The sequence below is a fragment of the Delphinus delphis genome, chromosome 12 (genome assembly GCF_949987515.2).
Source record: "Delphinus delphis chromosome 12, mDelDel1.2, whole genome shotgun sequence".
In the NCBI taxonomy this organism is placed as follows: domain Eukaryota; kingdom Metazoa; phylum Chordata; class Mammalia; order Artiodactyla; family Delphinidae; genus Delphinus; species Delphinus delphis.
In genome coordinates this window covers 12,730,321-12,749,782 of record NC_082694.2, presented here as the reverse complement: position 1 = coordinate 12,749,782, position 19,462 = coordinate 12,730,321, and the positions used below count along the sequence as shown (strand labels likewise).

The window sequence follows — 19,462 nt, the reverse complement described above, 5'->3', positions numbered from 1 at the left end:
GGGCAGGGATGAGCCGCAGACTTTACTTCTTCAGTTATAATAGCAGGTTACGTTTTGAGATATGATTTCTCGAAAGGGAATTAATTCAGGCAAAATCTACACGTGAACATTGGTTCCTCGATCTGGATGAATCTGCACTGGGGACCAGGCCCTGCCACGGCCCTCTGATGAGAAGGCTGGCAGGCGTGTCACAGAGGGGAATGCAGACAAGAACGTGCTGGGTCGTGGAAGGGAACCCTGCCCCCCCATCCCATGCCACGTGCACAGAGGCATGATTTGACCCTCAGCATGACCAGAACTACTTCATAACAAGGCTTGACTATAACAATACAGGAGGCTGGACAGTCATCTCAGACACATGCCGTAAGCTCTTCCCTCCCTAGCTAGTTCAAGCTCACAATGCCACTCAACACAGCATTTTGAAAAGCTGCCCATTCCGCTGTAAAAAAAAAAAAAAAAAACAATTTGCGAAAGTGCATAACCTAAGGCAAGGGCCTTAAAGCAGAAAAACGTGTGATGGCAGTAGCTTGGGTTAGGGGCTGCGCTTTGGTGCCACTTCCTGGGACAGAGTGCGGCGCTGCCCTAGGAACGTGGGGGACAGGCAGATGGGCGGTGGGCAGGGTGGGGAGAGATGTCTGTCGCAGTCAACGCCCGCAGCTGAGTCTTTGAGGAAGAGAAATGAGCCCAGATTGCTGCACACCGTGACCCCATGGCACCCTCAGAAGTCATAAGGGGACACAAAGATGGTGACCTTGGACACGTGGTTGGCCTGGAAGGAGCGGTCCAGGTATTCGGACATGTCAACATCCACCTCCAGTGTCTGAGGTCCCTCCAGGGTCTGGACCAGGATCAGCTCCCCTGTCTGGCGGTCCGAGCGCTGCATTACAAAGTGGCCGCGGCTGTTCCCACCCACGATCCCAAATCGCAGGCTGTTGGGTCCAGGCCGGCCGGGGGCCGAGGCCGTGGCCATGCGGAAGAGCGTGATGGGCGTCTTCAGGTTGGAGGGCAGAGAGAGGTAATGGAAGGAGATGGTCTTGGGCATGTGGCGGCAGGGCCTGCTGTCCATGGGGCAGGGGTTCCGTTCACACTGGCTGGAGCGGAGAGGCAAAATGTAGGGAGCCGTCAGCCTTGGGGGAAGTCAGGAGGGGCTGCTCTGACCGGGCTTGTCTGGCCACCCGCCCTCCTGCAGAGGCCACCAGAGTGACCCAGCCACGGGTCCCTCGCCACGGGCGCTCCAGAGCCACAGGCCAGTGAGTGTGGCTGGCGTCAGGCCTGGCCATGACTCACCTGTATATGTACGCCCGGGTGTGCATGCATGTTTATATATGCCATTACTACCATTTTTACAGAAAAATAAAGCCGGGGAAGATTAAATAACAACGGTGCTGGCATTCAAAGCAGGCGCCCCTTCTACACGTGCTGAGACCCCAGCAGTTAGCTGGCAACATCCTGGAATGTGGTTCTCCACATGTGGTGGGCTTTCTAAACACCCAGTGTCTGTTCTTTTTGGGGGGGGGGCGCGCCCCAGGGCTTTTGAGATCTTAGCTCCCTGACCAGGGATCAAACCCGGGTCACGGTAGTGAAAGCGCCAAGTCCTAACCCCTGGACCACCAGGGAGTTCCCCCACTGTTCACTCTTAAAGCAGGACACCCTGTCTTCCTCAGGCATGTGGAGCCAGGGGTGGTGTGGAAGTGCTTTGATAGTTTTCTACCTTGTCCAACGCAAGAGACAGATGCAGTTTAGCGATTTTGGTGACTCAGATTGTCACCGTTAAGGAGGTCAGATAGCCCTTCCAGATGTTAATCGGGGATGTCCCCAAAGGCTCTGACATACAGGTCTCTCTGTCCCTTCACTACGTGACACTCTCAGTGAATAGCTGCCACTCTTCAGCGCCACCGACTTTCTTGATGGTTCTCATCTGCTTTAGCCTTGAAAGCAATTCAGGCAGCTAAACGAGCGAGGCCAGTGCATTCTAAAGACAATCTAAGGCTCCTGTGATCTCTTTCTCAGAAGAAAACATGTGTACTTTGTGATAGCTGCAGTTATTCTCCTTAAAAGCCTGTCTCCCACCTTTTGAAAAAAAAAAAAGTCTGTTAGGTGCTGAGGTTACTAGAAATCGAACTTCCTAGTAGCAGTGGAAAAGCAGAGTAATATATTGCAGAGTGTACAGTTACCATGTGAACACAGGAAATGATCCTCTCCTGAACCTGTGTAACATATACCTGCCTCCTGGCCGCCTCATCATGGCCCTCTTCCCTCCAGTGGCCTCCCTGTCAGCAGGGGAGTGCTCAGAACATCATTCTTAAGTGCTCAGTGCATTCAATGCAACCTCTAAAGGGAGATGGGAGCTCTGAGAAGCCAGACTCCCAGCTCCATGCCTTTCATCAGACATAACTGTACCTTCTCCCAAGAACGCAGAAGGAAGAATGCAGCCCAGCCCCCAGGAGGCCTGGGCAAGGGATGTACGTGCTCAGCCATGGGTGGCCCTGGCTATACTCACAACGGAGAGGTCTTCACGTAGCTCACGTTGCCGCTGCCCTCGGGGCACTCGGGGCTGACGCACTGGAAGCCTCCACCCGTATTGATGCACACGGTACCCCGGGGGCACACGTGCTGCGGGCTCACACACTCATCGACATCTGAAATACCGGACACCCAGTGAGGGTGAAGATCCCCCGACACCCCCTCCATCACTGATGGGACTACATGAACGGCCCGACAGGCACTGGAATGAGATGCTCCACACGCAGTGAACTTTCCAAATACCCAGTGCTGATTCTTAAAACTGGAAGCCCGGTCGTCCTTAACCATTTGAAATCCAGATCTGGTGGAAGTGCTGGGGAACTCCCCTCCCTGGATCCCATCCTCCCCCCGCCGTGACAGGTTACAGAGGCGCTGGAGGGCACGGACGAGTGTTACTGGTCACAACACTTCTCTCAGACCTGCCTCCTCAGCCAGAGGGCCCAGGAGTCTGCCCTCCATGGCTCATATCATGCCCTTTATATGTTCTCTGCTCCCTTCACACGTGAGTTCCCGGGCTGGAGGCTGGGTTTCTTCCCAGCCTCCGCATAATCCTACGTGGGCCTTCGTGAATACCTTGTGGGATGGAAGGATGGATGGATGGATGGATGGATGATGGCTGATGGCTGTCTGGATGCTTTCTCCCTCTAGTCCCAGGTGACCCACTCCTCTGAGCCCCGCAGTGGAGCCCCACTAGGACGTCACTGGGGAGCTGCCTGTTCTCTCAGGTTCCATGTCAGCCCATGGAGGAGCCCTCTGCGCTCTCCTCCTCCCCCAGTAGTTCAGAGCCATCGTCTGGGACCACGTGCCTCTGCCACGACCTCACTCACCCTCACAGCTCTTGCCATCGGCCAGGGTCCGGTATCCGCTGGGGCAGGCACAGCGGTAGGAGCCGGGGGTGTTCACGCAGGCGTGCATGCAGAGCCGGGAGCGCCCCTCCTGTCCGTAGAGCTCGCATTCATTCACATCTGGGGACAGAAATGCCCAGTATGACTCCAGGAACCACTAGGCGGGCGGCCACTAACAGTGCCCCAGGATGACTGCTGTGTCACCATCGCTGGCAGCTGTGGCTAACTGGCTGGGTGGGGTGTGGCCACCAGGCCCTATCCCCGGCAGAGCATGCAGGAGCGCTCCCCTTTCTCCCAAGCCAAGGACCCCGAGGGCTGAAGGGAGGAGTCGGGGGTCTGATGTGGTCGACCTTAGGCCAGCTCCTCTAAGGCTGATGCCTACCTGGGGAGACCCTGCAGAGGCTGTCAAGTCAGGCCCAGCAGCCCAGGGAGGAAGGCGTGGGGCTGCAGACCCGGACTCCCACCCTGGTTCCCAGCCCCACCTTAAGCCTCCTCGTCTTTAGGAGTGTTGTAAGAGGATTTCTGCTGCTCTAAAATGAGGCTGTTAGCACCAAACGGCCAGTTCTTAGGTTTGAACCAATGGTTTGAGTTGTTTTCAGAAGGAACTTCAATGATCGGCAGAGATTTGCAAAAGTGGGCCAGTCAGTAAAGGTAAGCCGAGAAGGGACCAGAGAATGAGCCCAGGCCCCTGCACAGCTCCGGGGGGCGGAGTGCGGGGAGCGAGGGTCCGTCTACGGTCACAGCGACTCTAGCTCCTCCCTGCCACCTGCCCTGCGATCCCAGCCAAGAGGGAGCGGATAAGGGGCCTGAAGCCTCATCCTAGACGAGTGTGCGTGACTGGGGGGAGACCGGGGACCCCTGGCTGCTTTCTCTACAGTCTGGCTTTCTTAGGACCGCCCCTGATGTCTCCGCACTAGCTGTATCCTAGCAACCATCTGCGCCACACTAACCTAAGCCGCAGGGTGGGCGGGCCTTTCTGAGACCACGTGCCCAGGAAGCCGCTCGCCCGCGCGCACCCGGCCCCTGGGCGGGGACGGGGAGCGCCCGGGGGGACTGCAGGTTGGAGCCCGTCTCCCCGCAACCCCAGCGTCCCCCGCTCCGCCTCCCTCCCCCGGCCGAGCCCGCGCCTACCCTGGCAGACGCTGTCCCCGGCGGCGCCGCTCAGGTGGAATCCGGCCTCGCAGCTGCAGTGCTGCGTCCGCTCCACCTGCGCGCACCGCGGCGCGCGGCTGAAGGCAGGGTCCCCCGCTTCGCTGCCCTCGAGGGCGACTGCGGGGAGAAGACACCCTTAGGGCCGGGCCCGGCGCACCTGGGCCTGACCTTGGAGGAGCCCCGAGATCGGGGCGTGGCCCCTTCTCAGAGCTTACTCTGGAGTAGGGAAAGGAAAGGCACGGAATTAACCGAAACCCAGCCGTCGGTCCAGGGCCCACCGGAAGGGGCGAAGGACAGGGGACGCACCCGAATAGAACGACGCACGAAAAGCAGGCCACACAACTGCACCCTGAGGACCACCGTGACGTTAAATCCGCGTTTCACTTACAGAGGCTTAAAACACCAAAATTCTAGCCGTGATCACTGTAGTTTAAAACTATGCAGCTTATCGAAATAATGCCATTTGCAGCCACACGGATGGACCTCGAGATTGTCATACTGAGTGAAGTAAGTCAGACACCGAGAGACAAATATCATATGGTATCGCTTATATGTGGAATCTAAAATAAGGGTGCAAATGAACTTATTTACAAAACAGAAATAGAGTGACAGACGTAGAAAACAAACTTCTGGTTACCAAGGGGGTACGAGGGAGGGATAAACTGGGAGATTGGGATTAACATATACACACTACTATATATAAAATAGATAACTAATAAGGACCTACTGTACAGCACAGGAAACTCTACTCAATACTCTGTAATGGCCTATATGGGAAAAGAATCTAAAAAAGAGTGGATATATGTATATGTATAACTGATTCAGTTTGCTGTACAGCAGAAACTAACACAACATTGTAAATCAACTATACTCCAGTAAAAATTAAAAAAAAAAAAAACTATGGAGCTTAAAACACTACTTCTTTTAAAGGGTTCTTTTTTGTATTTTTAAAATACTTTCCTAAAGTGTCTCAGCTTTTTGTTTGTTGTAACTAAGGACATAAATCAATTTTCTTATCAGAAAGAAAGTGTTAGTTTTTGAAAGTTTTCAAAGGATTGAGAGCTCTCATATGGTCAGAAGAGACTGCAAAGGAATCGGTGGTAAATGTAATGTGACGCACAAGAGGACTCTTCCTGTGTGATCCCACTTACGTGAGGTTCTTAGTGGTCAGAATCATCCAGACAGACAATAGGATGGTTGTTGGGGGAAGGGAGGGGAGGAGTTATTGTTTCACGGGCACAGAGTTTCAGTTTTGCAAGACGAAAAGAGTTCTGGAGGTGAATGGTGGTGATGGTAGCACACAACATTTAAACCTGACCTTGAGCTGGGTCCAATGCAAGGATATCAAGTATTGACAAAGCTTGTGCTCTCTGGACACCAATTCCTACCCCCCCAACCAAGATTCCACTCAGAAATCCAGACGGTCAGACAGGACACTTCAGGCTTTTCTGGCAAAGGAATAAGACATCTTTAGGTTTTGACTTTTTTTACTTCATGGCATGCAGGCTCTTAGTTCCCTGACCAGGGATCGAACCTGCACCCCCTGAAGTGGAAGCATGGAGTCTCAACCGCTGGACCGCCAGGGAAGTCCTGGTTTTGATTTTCTTATATAAGAAATGTTGCCTGCAGCATAGTGTAGAACCGCCCCCCATCCGCCATAGATTCCTTATCACTGGATTTTCTTGGCACCTGCAAAAACAGCCACAGTGTGACAGCTAGACCTTCAGGCTGGACAAACAGACTCAAGTGTGGATCACAACCTCATCACCAGTCAAACGTCTAGTTCATCCAGCTCTGAAAACACTTTGGCCTGTGTCAGTAACTACGAATTTTGCAGGATGTGATGAGAGCATCTGCAGGAGAAGCTGTTTTGCTGACGTGCAGAGGAAAAGTCAACCATGTGAAGGTGGCAGCAAGAAAGCTTCTCAGGCCAAGTTCCCAATCTGGAGGGTTTTCAGGGTGGGGTCAATCCTTCCACTTGCATTTTCTTCCATAAGAAGGATCAAAACTCTGGTTCCACAAAAGAACTAAATGCCATCCCAAATAACCACTTCAGGGAACCAGAGGGATCCTTGGATGTAAAAGAGAGGACATCCCGCCTGGTCTGCCTTTGGTGACCCATGACCAGGGTCCTACTTCTCTCTCTGCAGCAGACCGTCCTCCCCCAGCCCCACAGCTGCTACGTACCAGTCTGGGCGTGATGCTGACAGCGGCTCCCCGTCCTTCCCGGAGGACAAATGCATTTGTACTGGTTGACACCTTCCACACATGTGCCACCATTCTGACAAGGCTGGCTGGAGCATTCGCTGATATCTAGGAAAATAAATGAGTTTCAAATACAAGTATGTGAGTTCTAAAATGAACAAACAGAAAACAAAGATGGGGTCACTCTCTTTCCATGGCAGGATGATTCCAGTTTGTGGCCTGCCCACTCTGCCCATGCCACGGCCCCTCCCAGCAAGAGCAAGAGCTGAGAGGGGGCCAGCGGGGCTGAGATGTAGCCTACCCTCCATTCAGCAGGCCATGGACCCTGGCACACGCTGCGCCCACCTGGAGCTCTACCTGTGGGAGCTGGCCCATCACCCAGCTGTGTTCCACCCAGAGGCACCATTTTCTAATTTGCAGTGTAGACGCTGTAGCGGGGCAGAGGCAACTACCTGTGGCCTGTGCCCACATTGCCTTTGCGTCGAGCCTTACAGCCCCTCAACTCTGCCCCTGTCAACCAGCACCCAGGTAGAACACCTTCTGAACAAGAACTCAATACAGAGGCTTATAAGAGGGAGGGGTGGCCCATCAGAATATCCAGAGATGGGGAAAGTGAACTCTTTCCAAATTCCCACCCGGACCCTTCCTGTGCTCATTATTTCCTGTGCGACCAGGGAGGAGTTAATCTTAACCTCGACGTTTCCTTAATGTCGGAAAAGGGAAATGTTCTTTGCTTATATACACAATGGTCCTGTGGACAATATAGAGAGAGATATATTAAACGTGTTTAAAATTTTAATAGGTTTAGGGACTTCCCTGGCGGTCCAGTGGTTAGGACTCGTCGCTTTCACTGACGGGGGCCCAGGTTCAATCCCTGGTTGGGGAACTAGGATCCTGCAAGCCGAGTGGCGTGGCCAAAAAATATGATAATAAAATAAAAATGTAATAGGTTTAATAGGTTTTAATAGATTTTTCTCTGTGTGGTAGATTACAGGTAATTTTTGCTTACTGACAATTTTTTATACTCTTCCGTCTTTCCACAATAAATTTTCTAATGAGAAAAAATGATTTTTTAAGACCCTCGGCCCACACCTGCTTTTTGTGAGTTCCTTAAGCCCAGTTTTAATGCACAGAGCACAGGCTGTTTCCACCAGAGAGGAAAGGTTTGTCAGTTCACTGACTGGACCACAGTATCTTGGGAAAGAAAACTGGAAGCACCTTCTTATTGGCATAAGAGCATCCTTTCCTGCTGTGTCTATCAAGAGGGAGGAAAAGGTGCTTTGCTCCTGATGAGAACAACAGCCTTCCTGTGGGTGGGTTGGCAGGGACTTTGGCTTCTCTTCAGCCTCCTCGTAATTTGGATGTTATGTAGACGATTCCATGGATTCTATTAATCGTGAAAGGACCCAGACCATCCAAATGCTGCTTATCCCTGGAGAAGGAGCCATTCCGATTCCGCAGTAACCTCAGCCTGGGGAGGGGAAACTCAGCGATCGCCCCCTCTATGTTCTGTTTTCAGATGACCGGTTTCCAGGAATGTGTCTGGAACGACACAGATGCCCCAGAGCTTGGAATTCCTCTTTCTGTCCATTGTCCAGCACCATCATTGCTCCCCAGCAAAGTCTGAAAGTGGGCAGATCACTAGGCTGGGAAGTTACGGGCAGAGAGCCAAACACTGTGAACCGGAGAATCTTTCGGTTTGGCCCCGGGCGGAGCCCAGCGCCATTGCCTGTCCCCTGCTGGGCTTCCAGTGGAAGGCACTGAGTCTAGCTGCACCTGGCTGGTGTGGGTGTGGGTGTGCGTAGGGTGGGATGGAATCATTGGCTTGACAGAGAAATGCAGAGTTGCCCCGCTCCCGTCTGGATCTTGTTCCCCAGGATTTTCATTTCTAGACAGGCTCCATTCGACTCTCTTTATTTCTTATCTTGATACAATGTCAGGCATTCCACGGTCTGATGTCCAGTTCTGGCGCCCCATCTGTGACCTGATTGAGGTACAGTTGTCATCACATTCTTATCTGTCCGAGCTGTGGCATTTAGCTAAATGCATGTCAGAGCTGTAAAGAGGGCACTGGCAGACCTAAATAGACATTTCTCCAAGGAAAGCGTACAGATGGCCAACAGGCACGTGAAAAGGTGTTCAACATCGCTAATAATTAGAGAAATGCAGATCAAAACTACCATGAGGTCCCACCTCACACCGGTCAGAACGGCCATCATTAAAAAGCCTACAGGGGCTTCCCTGGTGGCGCAGTGGTTGAGAGTCCGCCTGCCGATACGGGGGACGCGGGTTCGTGCCCCGGTCCGGGAAGATCCCACATGCCGCGGAGCGGCTGGGCCCGTGAGCCGTGGCCACTGAGCCTACGCATCCGGAGCCTGTGCTCCGCAACGGGAGAGACCACAGCAGTGAGAGGCCCGCGTACAGCAAAACAAACAAACAAACAAAAAAGCCTACAAATAACAAATGTTTGAGAGGGTGTGGAGAAAAGCGAACCCTCCTACACTTTTGGTGGGAATGTAAATTGGTGCAGCCATTACGGAAAACAGTATGGAGGTTCCTTATGGTACAGTTAGATGATCAGCAATCCCACTCCTGGACGAAAACTCTTAATTTGTAAAGATACATGCACCCCATTGTTCACAGCAGCACTATTTTTTTTTTAATTTATTTTTACTTTTAAAATTTTTGGCTGCGTCGGGTCTTTGTTGCTGTGCGCGGGCTTTCTCTAGTTGTGGTGAGTGTGGGCTACTCTTTGTTGCCGTGCGCAGCTTTCTCATTGTGGTGGCTTCTCTTGTTGCGGAGCGCGGGCTCTAGGCGTGCAGGCTTCAGTAGTTGTGGTATGCAGGCTCAGTAGTTGTGGCGCACAGGCTCTACAGCACAGGCTCAGTAGTTGTGGCTCACGGGCTTAGTTGCTTCGCGGCACGTGGGATCTTCCCAGAGCAGGGCTCGAACCCGTGTCCCGTGCATTGGCAGGAGGATTCCCAACCACTGCGCCACCAGGGAAGTCCCCATAACAGCACTATTGACAAAAGCCAAGGCATGGAAACAACCTAAATGTCCATCAACAGATGAACTGATCAAGAACATGTGGTATATAAACAATGGAGTACTACTCAACCATAAAGAATGAAATATTGCCATTTGCAGCAATATGGATGGACCTAGAGATTATCATACTAAGTGAAGTAAGTCAGAGAAAGACAAACATTATAGGATATCATTTATATGTGGAATCTAAAAAAATAATACACATCAACTCATTTACAAAACAGAAACAGACTCACAGACATAGAAAACAAAATTATGGTTACCAAAGGGGAAAGGGACAGAGGAGGGATAAATTAGGAGTTTGGGATTAACAGAGACACACTACTATGTATAAAATAGATAAACAACAAGGCCCTTCTGTATAGCACAGGGGAACTATACTCAATATCTTGTAATAAGCTATAATGAAAAAGAATCTGAAAAAGTATATGTATATATGTATATATATACATATATATATATATATCCGAATCACTTTGCTGCACACCTGAAACTAATACAATATTGTAAATCAACCCTACTTCAATTTAAAAAAAAAGAGGGTACTGGCAGAGACTATGGAGAGGCTGGAAAGCCAAAAGCATGGATAATTCCATTTTAATCTGTTTACTGAGCACTTACTGTTTCCCTGGAACCAAGCTAAGTGTTTTACATGCATGAGCTGAGTTTTCCTCTTTGATTTCAGTTTCCTGTTGTTTTATCATCTTGCTTCAGATTTTCCATTTCTCCAATCACCTCATTTCTAAGGTTTTCTGATTTTTACTTATATTGTCCTTTCATAGTTTTTAATCTTTCTAAAGTTTCTTTCCACTTGTTTGGAAATACTAGGTTACAGTTTTCATCTTTTTTTTATGGTCATGTCTTTCTGGGATTTCTTCATTGACTGTAGAGAGTTTATTCTCTGTTTTCTTATAATAATTTGTATGGAATTTGGCAAGAGTCCTTTTCTGTTACTCATACTCAGGGGAAATAAGTTTTCCCGCATAGCTTTTCTGACTTCCTGACTCTTAATCTCCCCCTTTAGTTGTTTCTCAGGGTGGCTCATGCCTTCTCTGCTCTGCCCCATCCTCTCTCTTACTTTCACCTGGACCATCCCTTTCATTTTTTTGCGCCGATTTTCCTTTTTGGGCTCAATTTGGATTCTCCTCCTATTCGAGTCTCCTCCACACTGGAGCTTTGTCGTGAGAAGTTTCCAGAGATCCTCGGGGCCAGATTGCTCCAGCCACTGCAACTTCTTAATGCAAAGATAAACCCCACACCTGAGAAAATTGACCCAGAAAGGCCAGTACTGACCCGGATCCCAATACAATTATTGGATTTTCAAGAAAAATTTAAAAATCCTTTGGGCATCCAGGCACAAAGACGTACGATAGCAACAACAGTATCAGTTAAAACAGGAGACGTGGAAGAAGACATTTAAGATACTTAAGAAAATGTGAGACAGGTATTTTATGTCCAATCCAACAGTCGTTGGCTGGTAAAGCTGTACACTTTTCGAAAGTGTAAGAACTCGGGGAATTGCCCCCCCGAGTCCCTCTTCAAGGAACTACTGGAGAGAGGTCAGCATGAGGGCAGTGATGCTTCCCAAGGCTCAGCATCACAGGAAGAGAGATGACGGACAGCAGGGACTTCCCAGCACAAGTATGTACCGCCGCTCTGCCCAAACAGTACAAAAATCTCACCAGAATCTGATCAAGCCTCTGGAGTTAGCTACCAGTTTATAAGAAATACAGAGACCAAAAACTTACACACTTCCAGTCATAAGATAGGTACCAGGCATATAATGTACAACGTGATGACTGTGGTTAACTCTGCTGTGTAGTGTATTTGAAAGGCAGTAAACCCTAAGAGTTCTCATCACAAGGGAAAAAAAAAAACACATTTCTTTTGTATCTGTAGGAGATGATGAATGTTAACTAAACTTCTTGTGGTAATCATTTCACAATATATGGAAGTCAAGTAGTTACGCTGTACACCTTAAACTTACACAGTGCTCTATGTCATTATATCTCAGTAAAACTGGACACACAGACAAAAGAAATGCAGGTCATGTTAAACGACCCTACAGGGATGCAGTGCGCAAGATCAAGGCTGTGGGAAACAACCCATTTTCTTCAACAAGTAAACTGCAAAGGAATGGGAGACGGGGAAGAGCAGTGGTCTTCTTCAAGACGACTATGGATTAAAAGAGGTGCAGGAGACACATCAACCGACTGCAATGTGTGGAACTTATTTGGACCCTGGTTCAAACAAAGTGTTAAAAATATGAGAGACAATTGGAGAAACGTTTACCCTGACTAGATATTTCAAGATATTAAGGGATTTGCCGCGTTGATAATTACTGGGCTATGAGTAGCTGAGAACCATTAAACTATTCTTTCTACTTTTGAATGTTTGAATTTTTTCATAATGAAAAATGCTTTAAGATTGCTTGTCTTGATGAATGGATAAAGAAGATGTGGTACATATATATGCACACAATGGAATATTACTCAACCATGAAAAAGAATGAAATAATGCCATTTGCAGCTACATGGATGGACCCAGAGATTATCACACTAAGGGAAGTAAGTCAGACAGAGAAAGGCAAATACCACACTGTGGCGGGGCGGTGGCGGGGATGGAATGAGAGGTTGGAATTAGCAGATGCAAACTATTACATATAGAAGGGATAAACAACATGGTCCTACTGTAGAGCGCAGGGAACTATATTCAATATCCTGTAATAAACCATAATGGAAAAGAAAAAAGCTTCCTTGTCTCAGCATTGGTAATGATTATACAAGCAACAGAGGAATAGTTAAGTATAGAATAGCCCTTATGAGGAAATGCTTCATAATCATTAAAAGTTATGTTTAGGAAAAAAAAAAGTTATGTTTAGAAAGAAGAGTTAATGGAGATTAACTTGTGTTAATATCGACCCACAGAAGATGTTGAATATGTAAAATTTGCATATATCTGCTTAGATAAAAGTCTGGAAGGAAATTCATAGTTTCTAAATATAACCCCCCATTCATTCATTCACTCACTCACGCATTCGGTAAATCAGCCAGCCAGTCAGTTTCACAGTAACTAATTATCAAGTGGCTACTATATCAGAGGTCTTTCAATTGCTGTTTAAAGGTCTCTGAGGAAGGGCCTCATGATATGAAGGCAAGGGAACTGAAGCTGTGCTCTATTCTGACTCCAAGATAACCTTCCAGACACCAAATCCAGTGCACGACCCTGCTTTTCCGCAGTCTCCCTGTGGTTTGCCTCTACAGGCTCTTCCTGTCTCCTTTGCCCTCCTTTGCCGTCTGGGTCCTGAGCTACTTCTTCTTTGTTTTTTTTGAGAGGCAGGATCTGATATGAGTTTATTTATTTATTTACTTTTGGCTGCGTTGGGTCTTCATTGCTGCACACGGGCTTTCTCTAGTTGTGGCGAGCGGGGTCTACTCTTTGTTGCGGTGCGCAGGCTTCTCATTGTGGTGGCTTCTCTTGTTGCGGAGCATGGGCTCTAGGCACGTGGGCTTCAGTAGTTGTGGCTTGTGGGCTCTAGAGCACAGGCTCCATAGTTGTGGCGCACGGGCTTAGTTGCTCCGTGGCACGTGGGATCTTCCCGGACCAGGGCTCCAACCCATGTCCCCTGCATTGGCAGATGGATTCTTAACCACTGTACCACCAGGGAAGTCCCCTGAGCTACTTCTTTTCTCTCTCCACCCTCTTCTCTGGGTGCTCTTATCACTGTCCATGGATTTAAACACCATCATTATGCTAACATTTCCCAACTGCATCTCTCTGGCCCTCCTTTGCCCTCGACACCAGACTTTACATCCAACTGTCCACGTAACTCTATTGGGAAAGGAAGTCTTTGGCCCCCTACTGGGCCAGGCACACTCCCTCAACATGAGACAAAGCATCCCCACGCCTGTGCTGGGTTTACCACCTCGTGTGGCCATATCTTTCCGTGCTTCCTGCTCCACAAGTGCTCTTTTGTTCTGCTGAAGTTGTGTGTCGATGGCCCTCAGGCCCGCCCTCAGCTCCAGCGTTTCAGTTTCCTTGGGGAAGTGGAAGGGCGGGGAGGAGGGTCCTTCCACTGCACGCAGGTGAGCTGCCCCGTGCAACTGCTGCTGAGAGAGACCCACCCGCCCTGGGCGACGGACGCCCACGGCTGGAGCTCATCTTGCTCTGTCTGCTCTGTGTGAGGACAGCGTTGCTCCAGCCGGGGCCCGACTGCTTTGTGTTTTCCTTGGCGATGCCAACACCGAGATGCAGTGGGCAGAATGTGCTTGGAGCCTTACTGGGACTGGTGACCAGGGCACGGCACTGTGCCCGATGGTCTCTGTGGGTTGAATGTATGGATCTCTACTGGGATGTTGCACAGACATGTTAACATGACCAAAATGGAATTCGGGTCAACGACCCACACACACAGGTTGTTTAAAACAAACCTACTAATTGACATTCCCACCAAGAGAAAGAAGAATGAAATAATGCCAGTTGCAGCCCCATGGATGGACCTAGAGATGATCATACAAAGTGAAGTAAGTCAGACAAAGACCAATATCACATGATATCACTTATATGTGGAATCTGCAAAGATAATACAAATCAACTCACAAAACAGAAACAGACTCACAGACATAGAAAACAAAATTATGATTACGAAAGGGGATACGGCAGGGAAAGGGATAAATGAGGACTCTGGGCTTAGCAGATACACATTAGTATATATAAAATAGATAAACAAGAAGGATTTACTGTGTAACACAGGGAACTATATTCAGTACCTTGCAATAACCTGTAACGGAAAAGAATCTGAAGCCGTACATCTGAAACGAACACAGTATTATAAATCAACTATTGTGAGATAAACACAACAACCAAAAACAAACCTACGTGTGTCGCTGGGTCTTCATTGTCTCATGCACCCTGTCTGGGAGCCTGGGAGCCTCACCTTCCTTTCCTGCTCACATCCCACATGGGATAAGTTCCATCAGTTCTGTCTCCAAGTTTACTTTCAGTCTCCCCTGCTGTATCTCTCCCCTGCACCTGCTAACAGCCACCTAAGCGGTTTCCCAGCGTCCATCTCTTCTAGTCACCTCCAGTGCATGTCTACACAACAGCAACGTGCCCATCCAATCAGCACACCCCTCTTCTTAAACCTGCTTACTGTGCTCAGATCTAAAACCCCACCGACAGCACGGCCCCTATGGCTACAAGAGCTGGCTTACGAGTCTCTCCACCTGGACTCACTCACTCTCAGCTCACACGCTGCTCCAGCAACAAGGTTCTATATTTTATATTTTTGTTTCCTCAAACATGCCAAATTCTTCCCTTCGTCAGGGCCTTTGCATGTGTCACTCCCTCTTCCTGGAACGGCATCCTCCTCATGCCGCCCGTTAGTCACCATCATCACATGGCCGGGTCCCGCTCACCCTTTCAGTTTTTGTCACCGCCTTAGAGCGACCCTCAACTGTCCCTCGCCCCATGGGATTTACTCCCAGTTCCTTGTTAGATCCCTTCGAAGCACCGACCACAAATGTCGATTTGTTGACCTTTGTGTTTGGTGACCTGTCTTGCCTACACCTTGGAGTGTGAGCCCTGCGAGGTTGGGCAGTGTCTGTTAGATTCAGCATTGAATCCCTAACACGATGCTTTGTGCATAGCTGGTACCCAGTGAAAACTGGTTGAATGAATGGATGAATGAAGGTTTAAAAAAAGGGAGGGTGGGGATGACGAATGAAAACAATTCTTTTTTCCCAGCATGGCGGTAAGGGACAAGGGTATTTATTTCTCTCGTGTTGTTTTTTGGTCACCCATGTTGTCAAAGGGACAAGGTCTGTGGCTATGATTTCCTCAATTCAGGAAGCTTCAAATCTTAAAAACCTGCTCTTCTGAGTAAGAAGGGAAAAAGGGAACTAATCCAGGAAGCTAAATGGCTGTTTTCCATCCTGGAGTTTTGGAGCCTACCTCTGCCCACTGCGTTTTTTTTTTTGTGGTACGCAGGCCTCTCACTGCTGTGGCCTCTCCTGTTGCGGAGCACAGGCTCCGGACGCGCAGGCTCAGCGGCCATGGCTCACAGGCCCAGCCGCTCCGCGGCATGTGGGATCTTCCCGGACCGGGGCACGAACCCGCGTCCCCTGCATCGGCAGGCGGACTCCCAACCACTGCGCCACCAGGGAAGCCCCTACTTCTCCTTCTTGACAGGCTCGGGTGCCCCCCCCTTTGAGGTTCCTGCTAGAGACAGCCTCCATTAATCGAATAAATTCCTGCCCAGAACAGAACTGTCAGTCAGGCACCGTCCACTCACTTGGAGAGGGGTCATGTCCAACAGCTGGTTGGGCACCTTGGTCATGACATATGAGTGTTTTTGTTTCATCACCACGCGAGGGTGAACTCCATGCCCAGTTTACACTTAAACTGTAAGATGAAAAACATCCCTCTAAGATCTCGGTGTGGACTGGCCACCGCCTTGTTCCCTGAGCCCGTGCTTCTCAGGGTTTTAGATAGTAGACGTGGCCCTCGTAGAAGTCCAGGGTGGGCTACAGCAAGCCGTCCTCCGGCACGGAGGTCAGGGAAGAAGGACCAGTGGGCAGAGAGGAGGCTGGGGGAGAGGGGAGACCAAGAACACACGGCGAATCTGGAATGAGCTGGGAAGTTCCATGTGAATGAGGAGCACCGTGCTGGACAATGGGAAAGATCAGTAGACTTGCTGGTCACGCTTGGCAGTGGTCCTCCAGGGAAGGTGACCTCCACATCTCAGGAGAGGGACTGCTCAGTGAGACTGTGTGCCCTAATGTTTGTCAGGGCTGGCTCGACCTTCCCAAAATGTCAGTGCTGGTGAAGGTGTCTCACCTGGTCATGCCCTACTGTTGGCTCACACCTGGCAGCCCTTCTGATTGGTTAGGGCCCCAATACATCAGTGCTTCAAAACGTTCAATATCCTTTTTTGTTTCTGGCAGTGGCAAAAACCAATAAAGTGGTGTGTCTCAAAATCCGGTTCACGTCAGAATCGTAAGAAAAATGCAGATTTCCCAAGTCTCATCCATAAAGATCTCACCCAACTCGGTAGACCTGTTGAGGCCTCAGAGCCTGTGTTGTACAAGCTTTCTGGGTGACTCTGGAGCATCTGAAAGTTTGGGAACCACAGCACACAGGCCACACTGCAGTGGGGCTCTGTTTTCCATTAAGGGGGTCCTGCTGCAGGGAGGTGAGGTGCTAATACATGATCGACACGTGCAAGGTCAACAGGGCAGCTGGCAGACACGCCCAGGATCCTCTGGGAAGGCCTCCTAGTCAGGCTGGTAAGATGACACTGGGCTGCTTTGGGTCCCAACTTGGTCAAGCAACAACGTATTCCTTTGTTCCTGAGCCTCTGGTGTTTCTTCCCTATCTGCCTAAATATGCATTTTTCAGCCGTCTTCTCCTTCAAACCCATCTTTTCATTTAAACCACAGGATGCTCACTGTAAATCGTATCACCACTGTGGGCTGAATATGGATAAGACCTGAGCAAGAAAGAAGACTTGCACTTGGGTAAAATGTGCTTGCCCACAGCACTGCCGGGGGAGCGTGGGCTGGTGCCGCCCTTGTCAGCACTGTTTGTGGTGGTGGTGGGGAGATGACCATCTGGGTGTCCGTGACAGGAGTACCAACAGGTGAGACGCGCCCGCACCTCATGGAAGTTGGTGGGGCCATCAGAGGCACCTGGCTGCTCGGAGGAAGAAACCAACTGGGGTCAGTAACTCAATCTGTAAGTTAAAAATACAGACACCCAAAGCAAGGACAATGAAATGCTGTTGTGGTCCCACCTCTGCTACCATAGTTTTTAGCACACATAAGGTGCTTTTCCTGGATGGAGATCTTTCAGGGTCAAGGGTAAATCCAGATACTGGCATTTCCCCCGGTGTGTTTGCAGGTCATGTGGCTTCATTTCCTGGCTGGCTCCCAGGTAAGTCTGAGAGCTGGTACCTGTCATCAACCTCTGAATCACTGTTCTTCCCAGGAGGGGGAAACAGAAGTCTAGGTCCACGAATGTGGTGGTGGTTGCCCTGTGCCTCTCATGTCAACCTACACTCGTCTTCAGAGATGGCCTCTTTTTTTTTTTTAACATTTAAAAAAATATTTTATTTATTTATTTATTTGGCTGGCCCAGGTCTTAGTTGCGGCAGGCGGGCTCCTTCGTCGCGGCATGTGAACTCTTAGGTACAGCATGCATGTGGGATCTAGTTCCCTGACCGGGGAACGAACTCGGGCCCCGTGCCTTGGGAGCGTGGAGTCTTAACCACTGCACCATGAGGGAAGTCTGTTTTCTGATGTTCCTTTATATTTTCAAGTTATTTATGCATTTGAAATCCTCTCCATACTACTCTTGACAACGGACTTATTTATGTAATATTTGCATTTTCCCCTTCAATGCTTGGGCTAAAATCATGGACATTCTGCCCCAGTAGATGTCCCGTGAATCCTGTTCTGAAAACGAACAGGATATCCGTGATATTTTGACCACATACTTTTAAAAAACCAACAAATTATGCGTGCCAAGAAAGTACTGTTTTCAAGCTTAGCACAGAGAAAAGAAGCCTTTTCATGCCCCCCTCTCATCCCAATGGTCTCTCCTGGAGCCTGTCTACACCAAGTCCCAAAGCAGTCACAAAGGACACCTGAGAAATTTCCTCCACCCTACAGATCACCAAGAGGCTCGCCAGTAAACTACAGCCCCAGAACAAAGCAGCCCAAAGGAGGCACATTTCCCTGCAGTACCTCTTCTTGCCCCTCCCCTAACCCACAGAAGACTTCTTGCCCCAACTCTGGGGTCAGAGTGTATGGTATGAATCAGTTCAGCCCCAGCTGTGTGGCCTTGGGCAAGTTCCTTCACCTCTCTGTGCCTCCATTTCCCCATGTGCAAAATAAGAAGACTCAATCGTTGGGAGGGTCTGGCGAGGGCTTATGTAGATAGATGCCGGCCCAAGCCAGGCTGTGGTCATCAGACAAGCTGGCTGCTCTTCTGCGGTTGAGGAATCAGGCAGAAAAGCGTCCCCCGGAATGACCCTGCCCATCTGGCAGGCCCCTGGGAAGGAAGGACCGTACCTCTACAGCGGGGCTGCTCTCCCGTCCAGGTGCCGTTGGGAAGACACACCACGCTGCTGGGCCCAACCAGCCGGAAGCCAGCGTTGCAGGTAAAATGGACTTCGTGATCCACTAAGTACTTGCTCCCAAACTTTCTGCCATCTGGAGGGGTGCTCAGAGCAGGGCAGGAGACTGTAAGGAAGAAAAGAAGGCCCACGGCCGTTTAGACATCACTCTGGATTACAAGGCTTCTTACCCTCAGCGCCCTGAGGTCGAGTGCCTGCTCCGGGCTGTGCACTGGGCCGCACATTTCATTTTTTCTTATTTTCTGGCTGCACCGCGCGGCTTGCGGGATCTTAGTTCCCCAAGCAGGGATCGAACCCGGGCCCTCAGCAGTGGAAGCAGAGTCCTAACCAGTGAACTGCCAGGGAATTCCCTGGGCTGCACATTTTACATACCACGTGTCACCGAACCCCCCAAGCACTCTTGGGCACAGGCAACGCATGCCCGCTTGGTGAAAGATGAGGAGACCGCAGCTCAGAGACTCCCAGGGTCGTGGGCAGGGCCTGGCAGCCTGGGAGGGTGGGAGCTGGGACCCCCCCCCGCCCCCCGCACAGGGCCCACCCTCTTGCTCTGCTC

General features: G+C 50.0%; 1 protein-coding gene across 2 annotated transcripts in view; it reads right to left on the bottom strand.

Moving 5' to 3' along the window:
- Positions 1–369: 369 nt before the first annotated feature.
- Positions 370–19,462, bottom strand: part of FBLN7 (fibulin 7) — a 45,085-nt gene continuing 25,992 nt past the window's right edge. Inside the window, exons 3-8 of one of the 2 annotated variants that reach the window (XM_060027365.1) lie at positions 18,845–19,015; positions 6,708–6,833; positions 4,500–4,637; positions 3,351–3,488; positions 2,501–2,639; positions 370–1,091 (exon numbers count right to left, since the gene is read on the bottom strand). In XM_060027365.1, coding sequence (XP_059883348.1) covers positions 719–1,091; positions 2,501–2,639; positions 3,351–3,488; positions 4,500–4,637; positions 6,708–6,833; positions 18,845–19,015 — 1,085 coding nt within the window. In that variant the 3' untranslated portion in view covers positions 370–718. The remainder of the gene's footprint in view (positions 1,092–2,500; positions 2,640–3,350; positions 3,489–4,499; positions 4,638–6,707; positions 6,834–18,844; positions 19,016–19,462) is intronic. The other variant, XM_060027366.1, reaches the window with a different exon arrangement.